General features: G+C 47.5%; 1 protein-coding gene across 3 annotated transcripts in view; it reads left to right on the forward strand.

The window, feature by feature from the left end:
• LOC119969652 (parkin coregulated gene protein homolog) overlaps positions 1–15,951 on the forward strand; it is a 489,387-nt gene that overhangs the window by 269,364 nt on the left and 204,072 nt on the right. For all 3 annotated transcript variants that reach the window (XM_038803588.1, XM_038803604.1, XM_038803597.1), the window contains one exon: positions 342–491. In XM_038803588.1, the coding sequence (XP_038659516.1) occupies positions 342–491 (150 nt within the window). The remainder of the gene's footprint in view (positions 1–341; positions 492–15,951) is intronic.

Consider the following 15,951-nt stretch of genomic DNA (forward strand, 5'->3'; position numbering starts at 1 on the left):
CTGTTGTTGTGGAACACTGCGCATTAGCACAGTTCCACTGGCCCTATGGTACATGCTGTGTTTTGGACGAAGCAGTGAGCAGTCTGCAAAATGAATAAATGAACTGTATTCTAGGGGGTTAGTGAGGAGTCAGCGCAAATTGTGGGAACAAATAACAGTCAGGACAAGGCAGTGTTTTATAACATCAGTGGTGCAATCCATCTTTGGAATTTTTCAAAGCTCTGCTAATAAAGGCCCACTTGCAATACCCAGCAGAGAATCGTTTAATTAAATTTATCCATTAAAGTTTCTTTTTCACAGAGAGCCATCATTCTCCTCTGTCTCCCCTTCTGTCCCTGCAGATGCGCTCAACACTCGGAACAAGCAAATCATTTGCACCACACTGAAAGTGCTCCAGCACCTGGTTGTGTCAGCTGACATGGTGGGCGAGGCCCTGGTGCCTTATTACCGTCAAATCCTCCCCGTCTTGAATATCTTCAAGAATGTGAATGGTAAGTCATCAGGCAGACATCACACCTCATTCTCCTCTCTCCGTTTTGTTTCAGCCTGAAGGGAAAGCTTTTTAAAAAAACTAGTTCAAATCTATTATCTCAACATATCTGCAACCATTTGAAACATGAACAGAAGCTGTGGACTAACCGACATATTGCAGTGGCATAGAGTGGGCAAGTGTTGGATGGTCATTATATGTGTTCCCCGCACCACCTCCAATCATTTCCATTATGCAAATTCGATTCAATTTGGGGGCAATGGGGCTGAAAAATATCAGGGACCAAAACTGTGTGATTTCATACGAAACACCAGAGCAAGGAGGTCCAACAAATATATGTTCGGCAATTCTTCCCATTTTAACAATCTTTCTAAGCTACCTCTTTTCATTCAATTACTCCTTTTGTCTTCCTTTTAAATTAATTTTAATTTTAGTTGTTTAATAAAGGACAAGATACTTTTTCCTGATAGTCTCAGATTACACTGATTACACCTATGACATTTAACACAAGGACTTTCTCAGTATTATTAGATTTTTAAAAGCCAATTTATCACATTTCTTCTTCCCTTCTGGAGCTTTTACATCTGCTAAGATATGGCTTCATAGGCATCAGGTGGTCTTCCAACTAGAGACCTTTCTTCAGGTTGAGGCTGCAGCATTAAGCAGACCTATACAAACTTGGGACAGAGTTCTGCCAAGTTTCCATGTCATTACCCACCCAATATCAGGCATGCATTGCACAGAGGCAATGCTAATATTGGCTGCAATTTTATTGGCAGTAATTATGATGTAAATGTGCTCAATACAAAGATGCCAGGTTCCTATTTCAAATTACATGACTGTTTAAATGTACTTATGTCAACTTCAGCCTATTTGCAAGGTCCTGTGGGTTTTGCATTGCCTGCAGTTGACGTGATTCATTCACCTGCCCAAAAGGTTTGTATTTGCTTTTGTATTTAGATTAAAATTACTTTTAACTCATTTATGGGATGTGGGCATCGCTGGAAAGGCTAGCATTTATTATCCATCCCTAATTGATCTGGAGAAGGTATTGGTGAGCTGCCTCAGTAGGTATATCCACTGTGCTGTTAGGGAGGGAGTTCTCGGATTTTGACCCAGCAATAGTGAAGGAACGGTGATATATTTCCAAATCCAGATGGTATTTGGCTTGGAGGGGAACTTCCAGATAGTGGTATTCCCAGGTATCCACTGCCTTGTCCTTCCTGATGTAGTGGAAGGTGCTGTCTAAGGAACCTTGGTGGTTGCTGCAGTGCATCTTGTAGGTGGTGCCCACTGCTGCCACAATGTGTGGCGGTGGAGGGAGTGAATGTTTCTGGATAGGATGCCAATCAAGGAGGCTACTTTGACCTGGATAGCATGGAGCTTCTTGAGTGTTGTTAGAGCTGTACTCATCCAGGCAAATTGGAGAATATTCCATCACACTCCTCATCTTTGCCTGTAGATGGTAAAAAGGCTTTGGGGTGTTCGGAGGTGAGTTACTCTCTACAGGATTCCTAGCCTCTGACGTACTTTTGTAGCCACAGCATTTGTATGGATAGTCCAGTTCCGTTTCTGGTCAATAGTAACTCCTAGGATATTGATAGTGGGGGATTCAGCGATGGTAATGCCACTGAATATCAAGGGATGATGGTTAGATCCTTTCTTGTTGGAGATAGTCATTGCCTGCCATTTGTGTGGCACGAATGTTACTTGCCACTTACCAGCCAATGCTTGTACATTGACCAGGTCGTACTGTAATTTGTCATGGACTGCTGAAGAGTCACGATGTGCTGAACATTGTGCAGCCATCAATTAATGTCCCCAAACCGATGAAGGGCAAGTCATTGATGAAACAGTTGAAGATGTTTGAGTGTAGGACACTCTCCTGAGGTATTCCTGCAGTGATATCCTGGAACTGAGATGACTGACCTCCAGTGACCACAACCATCTTCCTTTTTGATAGGTGTAGTTCCAAACAGTGGAGATCTTTCCTCCGATTTCCATTGACTCCAGTTTTGTAAGGGCTCCTTGATGCCGTACTTGATCAACTGCTGCCTCGATGGCAAAGGTAGTCACTGTCACCTCACCTCTGCCGTTCAGCTCTTTTGCCCATGTTTGGACCAAGGCTGACTAGAGGTCAGGAGCTAATTGATCCTGGCGGAACCCAAACTGAGCATCCCTAAGCAAGCTATTGTTAAGCAAGTGCTGCTTGATAATACTGTCAATTATCCCTTCCATCACTTTACTTATGATCAAGAGCAGACTGATTGGCCGGGGTTAGATTTGTCCTACTTCCTGTTTACAGGATAGTTACCCTACCTTGGCTATTTTCCATATTGCTGGGTCGATGTCAGTGCTGCAGCTGTGTAATTGAACAAAAATGAATGCTGAGCCAAAGATTGAGTTATTATGAAACTTTGTCCAAGAGTTGGACTTTAAGGAAGGTCTTAAAGGAGGAGAAGGAGAGGTATAGAGGTGGAAAGTTTTGAAAGAATATTTCAGTGTGAAGGGGCAAGGTGGTTGAAAACATGGTCACTCAAGGTTGGAGAAAAAGAGAGAAATACAGAACAGGCCAGAGATGCAGAGATTCAGAATTCTGGGGTATTGTAGGTTTAATGGGAATTTGGGCGGGATTCTCCCATCGGGCGACTAAGTGCTGATGCGTAAAAACGGGAGCGCTTTACTCCGGCGTCAGCGCCCGTTCCGGGACCCCATTCTGCAGCCCACAGGGGGCTAGCATGGCGCTGGAACAGCCCACGCCGCTCCAGCTGCTGATCCCGGCCTGAACCCAGCGCCGCGGGGTCCGTGCATGCGCAGTTGGGCCGGAGGCAACTAACGCATGCGCAGTGGCCTTCTTCCCCGCACCGACGCCAAATGGCGCAGGGCTACAGGAGCCGGCACGGAGCCGCCGATCGGTGGGTCCAGATCGCGGGCCAGGCCACTACGGAGACCCCCCCGGGGTCGGAGCCCCCCCCACCCCCCCCAAAAGGCCGCCCCCGGACCCTTCAACGCCGCGGTCCCGCCAGCTCAGAGGATGTTAGAACTGCGCCGGCAGGACTCGGCTTCTTGTTGACGACCGCTCGGCCCATCCGGGACGGAGAATCGGCGCGCCGGCCCGGGCCGAAGAGTCGGCGCATACCACGACAGGTGCCGGCCCTAGTGGCGCGCGGAGAATCGCATCCTGTCATCGGGGCGGCTTGGCGCGATTCGCACGGCCCGCCGTCGATTCTCCGACCCGGCGTGGTGTCGGAGAATTCTGCCCAGGAACAACATGATTGCAATGGAACCTAAATACAAAGATGGGAATTTTAAATTTGGAAACTGGAAACCAACATATGCCAACAAGCACAGCGTTGACGGATGAGGAAAATGTTGCATAGAACAGAAATGGTAAATGGATAGATGAGGGTATCAGCAGCATGAGGCTGTGGCAAGTGATGTTACTGAGGTAGAAGTAAGTAGCCTTGGTGTTGGAGAGGATTTAGGATCAAAAGTTCAGCTTGGGTTAAATAGGGTGCCAAGGTTGTGAGCAGTTTGATTCAACTTGAAACTATTGAGGGACAGGGGCATGGAATCGAGGAGCAAGGTCAACTGTGATGATTTTGATCATTCCAATGCTTATGGATAAACTGTAGATTATCCAAAGCTGGTGTTGGACAAACAGTCTGACAACACAAGCAATGGAGTTGTAAAGAGAGGTCATGGAGAGATTCAGCTGGGTATGATCAGCGTACACGTAGAAGTTGACACCATTTTTAAAATTATTTCAGGGATGAGTATCAATGGCAACACGAGCATTTGTTGACCATCCCTAATGAGCCACCTTCTAGAATTTCTGCAGTCCAGCTGATGCAGGTACATCCAGAGTGCTGCTGAGAGGGGAGTTTCAGGATTCTGACATAGGCAATATAGTTCCAAGTCTGGGTGCTGTGTGGCTTGAACATGGAGGTAGTGGTTTCCCATGCATCTGCTGCTGTCATCCTTTTAGGTGGTAGAGAGGTCATAGGTTTGGAAAGTGCTGTCAAAGGAGCCTTGGTGAGTTGCTGGAGTGTAACATGTAAATGGTGCATCCTGCTGCCATTTTGCAACATTTTGCAGCGAGTGAATGTTGAAGGTGGTGGACAGGGTGCCGATCAAGCGGGCTGCTTTGTCTAGGTGGTGTTGAGTTTCTTGAGTGTTATTGGAGCTGTGATGGGATATTCCATCAGCTCCTTATTTATGCCTTGTAGATAGTGGATACGCTATGGGGAGTCAGGAAGTAAGTTACTCTCCTCAGAATTTTCAGCTTCTAATATGCTCTTGTAGTTACAGTATTTATATGGCTGGTCCAGTGAGCATTGCGAAAGGTACTGAACCTTATGCAATCATCAGTGATCATCCTCATTTACGACCTCAAGATAGAAGGAAGGTTATTGCTAAAGCTAGTGAGGCTGGTTGGACCTAGGATACTACCCTAAGCATCTCTTTATCCTTGTCCTGGGACTGAGATTATTGGCATCTAACAAGCACAACCATCTTCCTTTTGGTTACGTGGAGAGTTTCCCCATCGATTCCATTGACTTAGTGATGCTACGCTGCCACTCTCAGGCAAATGATGCCTTGATGTCAGCTCCTCTGTTGAGTTCAGTCCTTTTGTCCATGTTTGGACTAAGGCTGAAATGAGGCCAGGAACCAGGTGACCCTGGCAGAACCCAAAGTGAACATTAGTGAACTGGATCCTCCGCCGGCGGGATGTTCCGTTTTGCCGGCAGTCCAGGGGTTTCCCGACGGCATGGGGTTGCCCTATAATGGGAAACCCCTTTGACCAGCGGCATAACGGAGCATCTCGCCAGCATGCTGAACCAGAAATCTGGCCCGGCAGGACGGAGAATCCAGCCTCAGGTTATTACTCAGTAAGTGTCGCTTGATAGCACTATCGGCAACACCTTCCTTCACTTTGATTGGGAAGAGCTGATGTCGGGTAATTGTTGGATTGGATTTGTTCCACTTCTTGTAGATGGGACATATCTGGGCAATTTTCCACATTTTCAGATGGAAGCCAGAAGGGTATGAGAGAGGGAGTGAGGGGGGACGAGAGACGGGGACGAGAGAGAGGAGGATGAGAGAGAGAAGGGGAAGAGGGAGAGAGAGATGGACGAGAGAGAGAGAGGGGGGATGAGAGAGGGAGAGGGGGGATGAGAGAGAGAGGGAGAAAGAGAGAGGGACGAGAACGAGAGGGAGAGGGACGAGAGAGAGAAGGACAAACGCGCGAGAGAGAGGGGGACGAGAGAAGGGGATGAGAGAGAGGGGGTCGAGAGAGAGAGGGAGAGAGGGTGATGAGAGGGATAGGGACAATGAGAGAGAGAGAGGGGAATGAGAGAGAGAGGGGGATGAGAGAGAGAGAAGGACAAAGTGAGAGAGGGGGACAAGAGACACAGAGCTGGGGGTGATGAGAGAGAGAGAGAGAGGGGGATGAGAGAGAGAGGCGGATGAGCGAGAGAGAGGGGGGGACGAGAGAGAGAGAGAGAGAGGGAGGAGGGTACGAGAGAGAGAGGGGGGAATGAGAGTGAGAGAGGAGCAGAGAGAGAGAGGGGGGAACAAGAGAAACAAAGGGGGGAGCAAGAGAGAGAGGGGGATGAGAGAGAGAGAGGCGGGCGAGCGAGAGAGAGAGGGGATGAGAGATAGAGAGGGGGGGCAAGAGAGAGAGGGACACGCATGAGAGAGAGAGGGGGTCGAGAGAGAGAGAGGGAGAGAGGGGGATGAGAGAGGTAGGGACGATAAGAGAGAGAAGGGAATGAGAGAGAGAGGTATGAAAGAGAGGGGGACAAGAGAGCGAGATGGGGACAGAGAGAGGGGGGGGGGGGATCAGAGAGAGAGAGGCTGATGAGCCAGAGAGACAGGGGACCAGAGAGAGAGAGAGGGAATACAAGAGGGGGGGACAAGGGAGAGAGGGTATGAGAGAGAGGGGACGAGAGATAGAGGGAGGATGAGAGAAATGGGGGAATGATAGAGAGAGATCGGGGACGAAAGAGAGAGAGGGGGGGTAATGATAGTGAAAGAGAGAGAGGGGATGAGAGAGAGAAGAGGGACAAGAGTGAGAAGGGGGATGAGAGAAAGAGAGAGACAGAGAGAGAGAAAGGGGACAATAGATAGGAGGTGGGACAAGAGAGAAAGGGGGAGGAGGGCGAGAGAATGGGAGAGACAAGCGCGCTAGAGAGAGGGGGATGAGAGAGAGAGGGGGTCGTGGGAGAGAGAGAGGGAGAGAGTGGGGCAAGAGAGATAGGGACAATGAGAGAGAGAGAGAGGAGAATGAGAGAGAGGGGTACGAGAGAGAGGGGGGGACGAGAGAGAGAGGGGGGATGACAGAGGGAGAGAGGGGCAGAGAGAGAGAGGGGGACAAGAGACGCAGAGCTGGGGGGGGGCGAGAGAGAGAGAGGGGTGATGAGAGAGGCAGACGAGCGAGAGAGAGAGTTGGGACGAGAGAGAAAGAGGGGGGTACGAGAGAGAGAAGAGGGGACGAGAGAGAGAGAGAGATAGAGAGAGGTGGGGGGGGCAAGAGACACAGAGAGAGGGGGGAACGAGAGAGAGAGGGTGGATGAGAGAGGGGGGAATGAAAGAGAGGGGGGGAACGAGAGACCGTCATATAAGGGGACGAGAGAGTGAGAGAAAGGGGGTGAGTGAGAGGGGGATGAGAGATGGGACAAGAGAGAGAGAGGGGGACGAGGACGAGAGGGGGGACGAGGACAAAAGAGGGTGGGGATGAGGACAAGATAGAGGGGGGACGAGAACACGAGAGAGAGGGGGACGAGAGAGAGAGATGAGGAAATGACAGAGAGAAATGAGGGGATGAGAGAGAGAGTGAGGGTATGAGAGAAAGAGTGAGGGACAGAGAGAGATGGAAGAGAGGACAAGTGAGAGATGGAAGAGAGGATGAGAGAGGGAGGGATGAGAAAGGCAAGAGAGGGAGAGAGAGAGTGGGAAATGGGACAAGTGCGAGAGAGAAAGGGGAGGAAGAGACATGGGAGAGATGTGGATGGGGAAAGAGGAAGAGAGAGAGGGGAAGAGAACTGCTGCAATTTTGGGTGGAGGGTTGGGGGTTCGGAGGGAAGAAGAAAATTGCTTGGGCGGGTGATAAAGGGAGAAAATTGATTGGGGCACGGTTGGTGAGGGAGAAGATTCCTCCGAGAAGAGTGGAACCGGATGGTGATGGAGAAAACTGGAGGGGGTGCCAGAGGAGTTGCTGGCAGGGTTGTGCGGCACTATACATGGCAAAGAAAAGCATAAATTAGCTTCTTAAAACTTATGATAAAACCCAATGTGCGTTTTCTAAAGTTAGCTCAGTTTCAGGATGTTTGAAGCTCTGGAAATTCAGAAATATGGCAAATAAGCTTTGCTAGTTTTTGATGTCACAATTCGTAAGTGATGTTGCCAATTACAGTTTTGTGCGCTGCTGTTTGATTACATTGATGTCAGTTGCATTACTTTGAATGTTAAGTATAGCTAAATCCTAGAATCCCTACAGTGCAAAAGGAGGCCATTCGGCTCATCGAGTCCGTATCGATCTTTTGAAAAAACACCCTACCTCGGCCCAATTCCTCACCCTAGTCCTGTAACTCCACCCTAAGGGGCAATTTAACAATGACCAATCCACCTAACACGCACATCCTTGGACTGTGGGAGTAAACCGGAGTATATGGAGGAAACCCATGTAAATGATTGAGTGCAATTGATGTCAATTGAAAAAAGGTGTTGAACACAAATTATGTCAAAATTTGCAGGTAGGAATTAGAGACATGACACCTGCATGGATATGGCTGTCAGCTGCAGCTGAGCTAAGACAGGGTTGGAGACTAGCAATGTTGTAGAGATGGAAGTAGGTGGTCTTGGTGATGGGATGGGTATGAGGGTCGAAAAATCAGCCAATTCATTATTTCTAGAGTGTCGGAGAGTCAGAGTTTTACATCACGGAAAGATGCCCTTCAGCCCATCACCTCCGCACCAGCCATCGCGCACCTATCTATTCTAATCCCATTTTCCAGCACTTGGCCTGTATCTTTGTATGCTGTGGCATTTCAAGTGCTCATCTAAATACTTCTTAAAAGTTGTGAGGGTTCCTGACTCTACCACCCTTTCAGGCAAAGATTTCCAGATTCACACCACACTCTGGATGAGTGAGGTTTTCCTCATACCTCCTCTAAGCTCCCTGCTCCTTAATTTAAATCCAATAAGGCCCCCTAGTTATTGACTCCTCCGCTAAGGGGAAAAGTTCCTTCCTATCCACTCTATCTATGTCCCTCATAATTTTATGCACCTCAGTCAGGTCCTCCCTGAGACTTCTCTGCTCCAGGGATAACAATCTCAGCCAACCAGCCTCTCTTCATAGCTGAAACATTCCAGCCCAGGCAACATCCTGGTGAATCTCCTCTGTACCCTCTCTTTTGCAATCACTTCTTGCGTGTGATTGTGTGATGACCAGAACTGCACACAGTACTCCAGCTGGAGCCTAACCAGCATTTTTACAGGTCCAACATAATCTCCCTGCTCTGTGCTCAATGTCTTAGTTAATAAAGACAAGAATCCCATAATGCTTCTTAACCACCTGCTATCTGTTCTGATGTTTTCAGAGATCTATGGGCATACATGCCTTTGATCCTCTGTACTTCCTAAGGTCTGACTATTCATTGTATATTCCCTTGCCTTGTTAGTACTCCCAAAATGCATTACCTCACAGTTTTCATGGTTAAATTCCATTTGCCATGCTTCTGCCCATCTAACCAGCCCATCTATATCATCCTGTAATCTAAGGCCTTGCTCCATACTGTCAATTTTTGTGTCATCTATGAGTTTACTTATCAGTCCAAAATTCACATCCATGTATGGCACAAACAGCAAGGGGCCCAGCACCAATCTCTGCGGTACACCACTGGACACAGGCTTCCAGTCACAAAAGCAACCTTCAAACATCACCCTCTGCCTCCTACCACTGAGCCAGTTTTGGATCCAGTTTGCTAGATTGCCCTGGATCCCATGGGCTCTTGCCTTTTTCATCAGCCTCCTAAGTGAGACCTTGTCAAAAGCCTTACTAAAGTCCATGTGGACCTGCACTACCCTTTACACACCTAGGCACCTCCTCAAAAATTCAATCATATTTGTACGGCATGATCTCCTTTTGACAAAACCACGCTGACTATCCTTGATTAATTCTTTGCTCACCAAGTGGCGGTCAATTCTGCCCCTCAGAATCTTTTCCAGTAGTTTCCCTATCACTGAAGTTAGACTCACTGGCCTGTAATTTCCTGGTTTATCCCTACTTCCGTTCTTGAATAATAGCACCACATTAGCTGTCCTTCAGTACTCTGGCATCTCTCCCATGCCATAGAAGACTTGAATATTTTTGTCAGAGTTGCAATCACCTCCCATGCTCTCACAGCAATGTGGGATACCTTGGGTGGGATTCTCTCACCCCAGGGCCGAGCGGAGAATTGCTGCGACCGGCGCGAATCGCGCCACGCCGCCCCGACATTGGGACGTTATTCTCCGGAGAGCAGAGAATCGGCGCCATTGGCATCAGCGCAGTCGCGTGGCGCCGGTCGGGGGCTGCTCTACGGGCCCCCCCCCCGACGATTCACCGCCAGGATGGGCTGAGTGGCCGTACAAAAAGTCCTGAGTCCCGCCGGCGTCGTTCTAACCTGGCCTTACCCGGAGGGACCTTGGTGTGGAAGGATCTGAGGGCAGCCTGTGGGGGGTCTTATCCCGTGGGGGGGGGGGGGGGGGGGTGGGGGGGTGCCCGCTGTGGCATGTCCCACGACTGGGGCCCACCAATCGGCGGGCCGGCCTCTCGCGCTGGGTGCCTCCTTTGTTCCATGCCGGTCCCTGTAGCCATACGCCATGTTGCATCGGGGCTGGCACGGAGAAGGGAGACACCGCGCATGTGCGGAAAGCGTTCCGGTCCCACAGCGCATGCGCAGATCCGCGACGCCCATCTGTGCTGGTAGCGGCAGCTGGAGTGGCATGGGTTGCTCCAGTGCCGTGCTGGACCCCTGTAGGGGTCAGAATTGCTGCTCCTGAGGCCTTGTTGACGCCATCGGGAAACGCAACGTCATTTATGACGGCGTCAACATTTCGCCTCAGGATCACAGAATCCTACCCATTTTGTTTGTCCCCAATTTATCCACTTTTAGACTCGTTAAAACGACCTCTTCCCTCTCAATGTTAAGTTGTTGAAGTAAATCACAATTTGCCTCCCTGATATCTATACCTACATCATCCTCCGTAGTGAACACAGATGCAAAAAGTACTCATTTAAAACCTCACCTATATCTTCTGATTCCACACACATTGTCACATTGGTCCCTAATGGACACTACTCTCACCCTGGTCAACCTGCTGCCTTAATATAATTAGAAAACACCATTGGATTTTCCTTTATTTCACCCGCCAGTACTTTTTCATGCCCCCTTTATGCTCTTGCTTCTTTCTTAAGTAACCATTTGCATTTTCTATACTCCTCTCAGCCTACTGCTGTTTTGAGCCCTTGGTATCTGCAATAAGCCTCACATTTTTCCCCTTATACACCCCTGGATATTCCTTGAAATCCTTTCTCCCACCCTTCACTATCATGGGAACATGTTGGCCCTGGAATAATAACCAGCTCTTGCTTAATTGTGGTGTTGCTTGAGAGTTAAATATTGACCGAGGTGTCAGGAGAACCTTCCTCCTGTTCTTTGCATAGTGCTCTGGGGTCTTTTAATACCTACCTAGGAGGACAGACAAGCCCTTCCTTGCCTTTACAGCTCATCTGAAAGGCAGGACCATAAGACATAAGAGCAGAATTAGGCCATTCGGTTCATCGCGTCTGCTCCGCCATTCAATCATGGCTGATCTGTTTCTGATAATCCAGCATTCCCTTACCATCACACTAAAGTGTGGGCCTGGATGATGTTCTCCCGTCTCTGGAATGTAACTTGAACAAAGACAAGTTTGCTGCGACTGATTAAAGCTAACACACAAAACAACAGCTAGAATGCTCTGCTTTAGTGCTCCTTCTGCAGCCTATAAGTGCTTATCAGGAAACCCACACCTGCCATTTTCCAATCATTGAAGCTAATTATTGCCGAAGCGGAGCAGATTTTCTTTATGTTGCATTGTATTTTGGAAAAGTGTTCTTGACAGGATGGAGACTCATGAGGTGCCAGCTGTGAATTTTAATTTGAAGGTTTAAAAACGTAATTTAATCAGTCTGTGATTGAAATTTGAATTTTGACTTTGTATAAAGATAGAATGGAAACTATTTCACTTCAGTTTGGCCAAAGTAAATGTGCTGTCACAAATTACATTTACACGGATTGCCCAGTTTTTCATTTCTATTAGGCACCAATAATTTGCTAATTTACTGTGCTATACAGTTCATAGAATGTCAAATGAGTTTGGACTTTACAAAAGGTCATGAAAGGCGTAAAATGAAAGGTAACAAAATCATAAAATATGTAACATTTAAATATCTCATACAAAATGTAACATAAAATTGGCTGAAAAAATTGGTTTTGCCTTTTAAGTAGCAATATGAGAAGCAGAGAGAGATATTTAGACAAACATGAAGCCAATTGCATCGCAGATAGTCCAGTACAGCAGTGGTCCCTAACCTTTTAACTGTCATGTCACACAGTTGCACTATCCAAAATTGAGGGATACCTCTTTTCTGCAACTGAGCTGCCGTCAAGCAAAAGCCTGTGCACCTCTAAAACCTCTGAAAAACATGTCAAGCCATTTAATACAATTTTCATTTGTTTAAGAAGTTTACAATGAAAGATTTGCATGTCAAGTACAATATTTTTTTTCCCAAGTGTTTCCCATTTACGATTTCAATTCTTTTCATTTTTTTAAGGGCATTTCTCAATTTGAAAGTTCATAAATGAAGAAAATTCTGTGACCAGCATCTTACCGACAGTGTTCGTGTGACACCTGGGCCTGTCTCTGGGGGGAGAATTAGGGAGAAACTGATGACAGGAACTCTCAGGTCTTGCTCCATTGACAGGCTCCTTTTGTTTTTTTACATAAGTCATTGTTGAGAACACCAATTTGCACAGGTTGGCTGTGGGAAATGAGAAGAGTACTGCTATTCTTGTCCTGCAAGCAACCAAAATGTGTTCAGAGGCATCTCTGCAAACTTCATTTCAGTTTATGATCCATCCTGAGCTCTACGAATTCCTCGTTCCTTTAATGCCAATTTGTTTAATGATTCAAGAGAAAGTGAACTAAATGGATCACATACTCAAAGTCTTCCACACTCAAGGAGGGGATATAGCATTACATTTTTTCTTGTGTTTTAAGATGTGTGGCGATGAGTTTGGATATAGTTTTGCCAGCAGGATTTGCTGATGCCAGCTTGAGCATCTCAATCAACCCGCTTACACATTTCCTGTCAAAGGGCCAGTTTTGATCTGAAGCCTTCAAGTTTATTTCTGGCAGTCAGAATGGTCTCATTTTCCCCTTGCATTTCAACATTCAGCTCATTCAGATGGCTGAATATATCTGAAAGATATGCAGATTTAGCACACATTACACATTAACATCGCGAAAAACTTTGTGTGGCAATTCACACAGAACCGAAAACTCTTTGAGCGTGTTACTAAACTAATAAACATGAGAGAAGACCTTTTTTCGAGACAGCCATTGTTCTTCTGTGTGCATGAGAAAACCCTGGTACTTGACTCTCATTTCTTCACACAAAATAGTAAACAAGCACAATTTCAAATTAAGTGACTTCACAGAATTCACAACTTTCACTGTTTGGTCTAGCACTGCAGTTAACTCAGATGGCATTGTTTTGGCAACAAGGGGTTCATGGTGCAAGATACAGATACAGAAAGATTCTGTGTTCTTTCACTTTACTCATGAAAGAAAAGCTTTTCCATCGGTACACTTGGTCTAGTTAAGATTGTTTCCTTCCAGATAAGCAGTTATGACACAAAAGATATCCTCTCCGGTCACTTAACCAGGCAATTATTTGCCAAAGAAGAAATTCTCTTTGAAAAAATCCCGATTAACATACCTGACAATTGCTAAGAGCTGGCAATGCCCGCTAATATCTGGGGACTCATCAACCTGCAGGACAAATTTTCCACTCATCTCTAATTTCTGGTGAAGAACCTGTTCAATATCAACTGACATTTCATCAATACGCCATTTGATTGTACACAAAGAGGAACTTGTTAATTTCTTTGGCAGCATCACTCCCGATACATTTGTACGCCGGCAGAATTAGGGTTTCAGCAATTGTGCATGACTTTTTTGATTTCACAGAGCTCGGCTACCAGGTAACGCAGCTCTTGCGCATTATTTTACAGCACAGAAAGAGGCCATTCAGCCCATCATATCTGCGCCAGCCATCACGCACTATCTATTCTAATCCAATTTTCCGGAACCTGGTCCATAGCCTTGAATGCTGTGGTGATTCAAGTGCTCATCTAAATGCTTCTTTAATATTGTAAGGGTTCCTGCCTCTACCACCCTTTCAGAGTTCCAGATTCCCAACACCCTCTGGGTGAAAAAGCTTTCCTTCAAATCCCATCTAAATCTCCTGCTCCTTACCTTAAATCTATGCCCCTTGGTTATTGACCCATCTATTAAGGGGAAAAGTTTCTTTCAATCTACCCTATCTATATCCCTCATTTTGTGCACCTCACTCAGGTCCCCCCCTCAGCCTTCTCTGCTCTAAGAAGAACAGCCCCAGCCTTACTGGCCTCTCTTCACAGCTGACACCCTTCAACCCAGGCAGCATCCTGGTGAATTTCCTCTGCTCCCTTTCTATTGCAACCGGTACCCTACTATAGTGTGCTGGCCTGAACTACACATAATACTCTAGCTGTGGCCTAATGAGCATGTAATGCAGCTTCATCAAAACCTCCATGCTCTTATATTCTATGCCTCAGCTAATAGAGCCAAGTATCGCATATGCCTTCATAACCCATGATCGACCTGCCCTCCTTTCAGGGATCTTTGGTCCTGCACCCCAAGGTCTCTCTGGTCCTCTGTACTTCTTAGCATCCTACTGTTCAGCGTGTAAACCCTTGTCTTGTTAGCAGAGGTGGATTTACAGTTTTTGAGGCCTCACGCTCACCTTCATTTCTAGCCCCTCCCCCAACTTCACACCCCTCCTAACCCCACCCACTCTCACCCCACAGAACGCAAAAGCAGAAGCCACAAAAATACATACATTGGTCATTGCTTTTTAACTTGTAAAAACATGCCTCTATGAATAATTGCTGAATTGAAATCCAAGCTTACCTCGTGTCAGAATTACAGCAAAGATGGTCAGTATTGCAGTGTGTGAAACTTCAGGTGAGCAAACATGGAACTTGCTCATGAGCAATGAGATGGAAAAATCAGCTGATGACATCACTGCAGCACAGGACAGAATGAGCCAGTCCACTGCAGGAGCAAACACTCCAATCAACAAGATGCATATGCTGCCATTCATAGAACATAGAACATACAGTGCAGAAGGAGGCCATTCGGCATATCGAGTCTGCACCGACACACTTAAGCCGTCACTTCTACCCTGCCCTATTGAGTTACGGGGATAGGGTGGAAGTGAGGGCTTAAGTGGGTTGGTGCAGACCCGATTGGCCGAATGGCCTCCTTCTGCACTGTTCTATGTTCTATCCCCGTAACCCAATAACCCCATCTAACCTTTTTGGACACTAAGAGCAATTTAGAATGGCCAATTCACCTAACCTGCACATCTTTGGACTGTGGGAAGAAACCGGAGCACCCGGAGGAAACCCACATAGAGACGGCGAGAACGTGCGGACTCCGCACAGACAGTGTCCCAGCGGGGAATCGAACCTGGGACCCTGGCGTTGTGAAGCCACAGTGCTAGCCACTTGTGCTACCATGCTGCTCAGTGTATTTCGCAGAGGGCACGATTCTCTGGAAAGATTTCTAAGTGTGGGAACAAGCGGGAATTGTCATGAGCTTCCAGGCGCTCAGCCTGGCAAGGCCAGCAATGCTATTCAGTGTTAATGGTCCACATAATAAGGCCCAATGGGCATCTCGCCGCAAATGAAGGCTTGCCAGCCGATAAGTCGGCACCGTGCTCGCGAACCCACCGCTACCAAAGTTGAGCAGCACTTGCTTAGTGAATGCCAGCCAGCTCGCAACAATGGCGCCCAGGAGACCGGCCCCAAGGTTTGTTGAGGCTCTTAGATGCAGTGGAGGCCAAGAGGTTCTGTTACAATGACCAGGAGGACTGGCCACCGGTACAGGAAAAAGGTCAACGACCTACACCAGGCAACACGAGTGAGTAGTTCAGCCGCATTGCCAGAGGCCTCGGCAGTCGATGGGGGTTATGGGTGGTTGGTAGGGCAGATAGGCAGGATCGAGGGTTGGCCCGGAAGGGGTACACATGATCCATGAGTTGGCCTGGTGGTGTCGGCGCGGTTGCCCCTCCAGTGCCTCCCCCCACCCTCCCATGGTGGCCC

Source organism: Scyliorhinus canicula, chromosome 1 (assembly GCF_902713615.1).
Source record: "Scyliorhinus canicula chromosome 1, sScyCan1.1, whole genome shotgun sequence".
NCBI classification, from domain to species: Eukaryota; Metazoa; Chordata; class Chondrichthyes; order Carcharhiniformes; family Scyliorhinidae; genus Scyliorhinus; species Scyliorhinus canicula.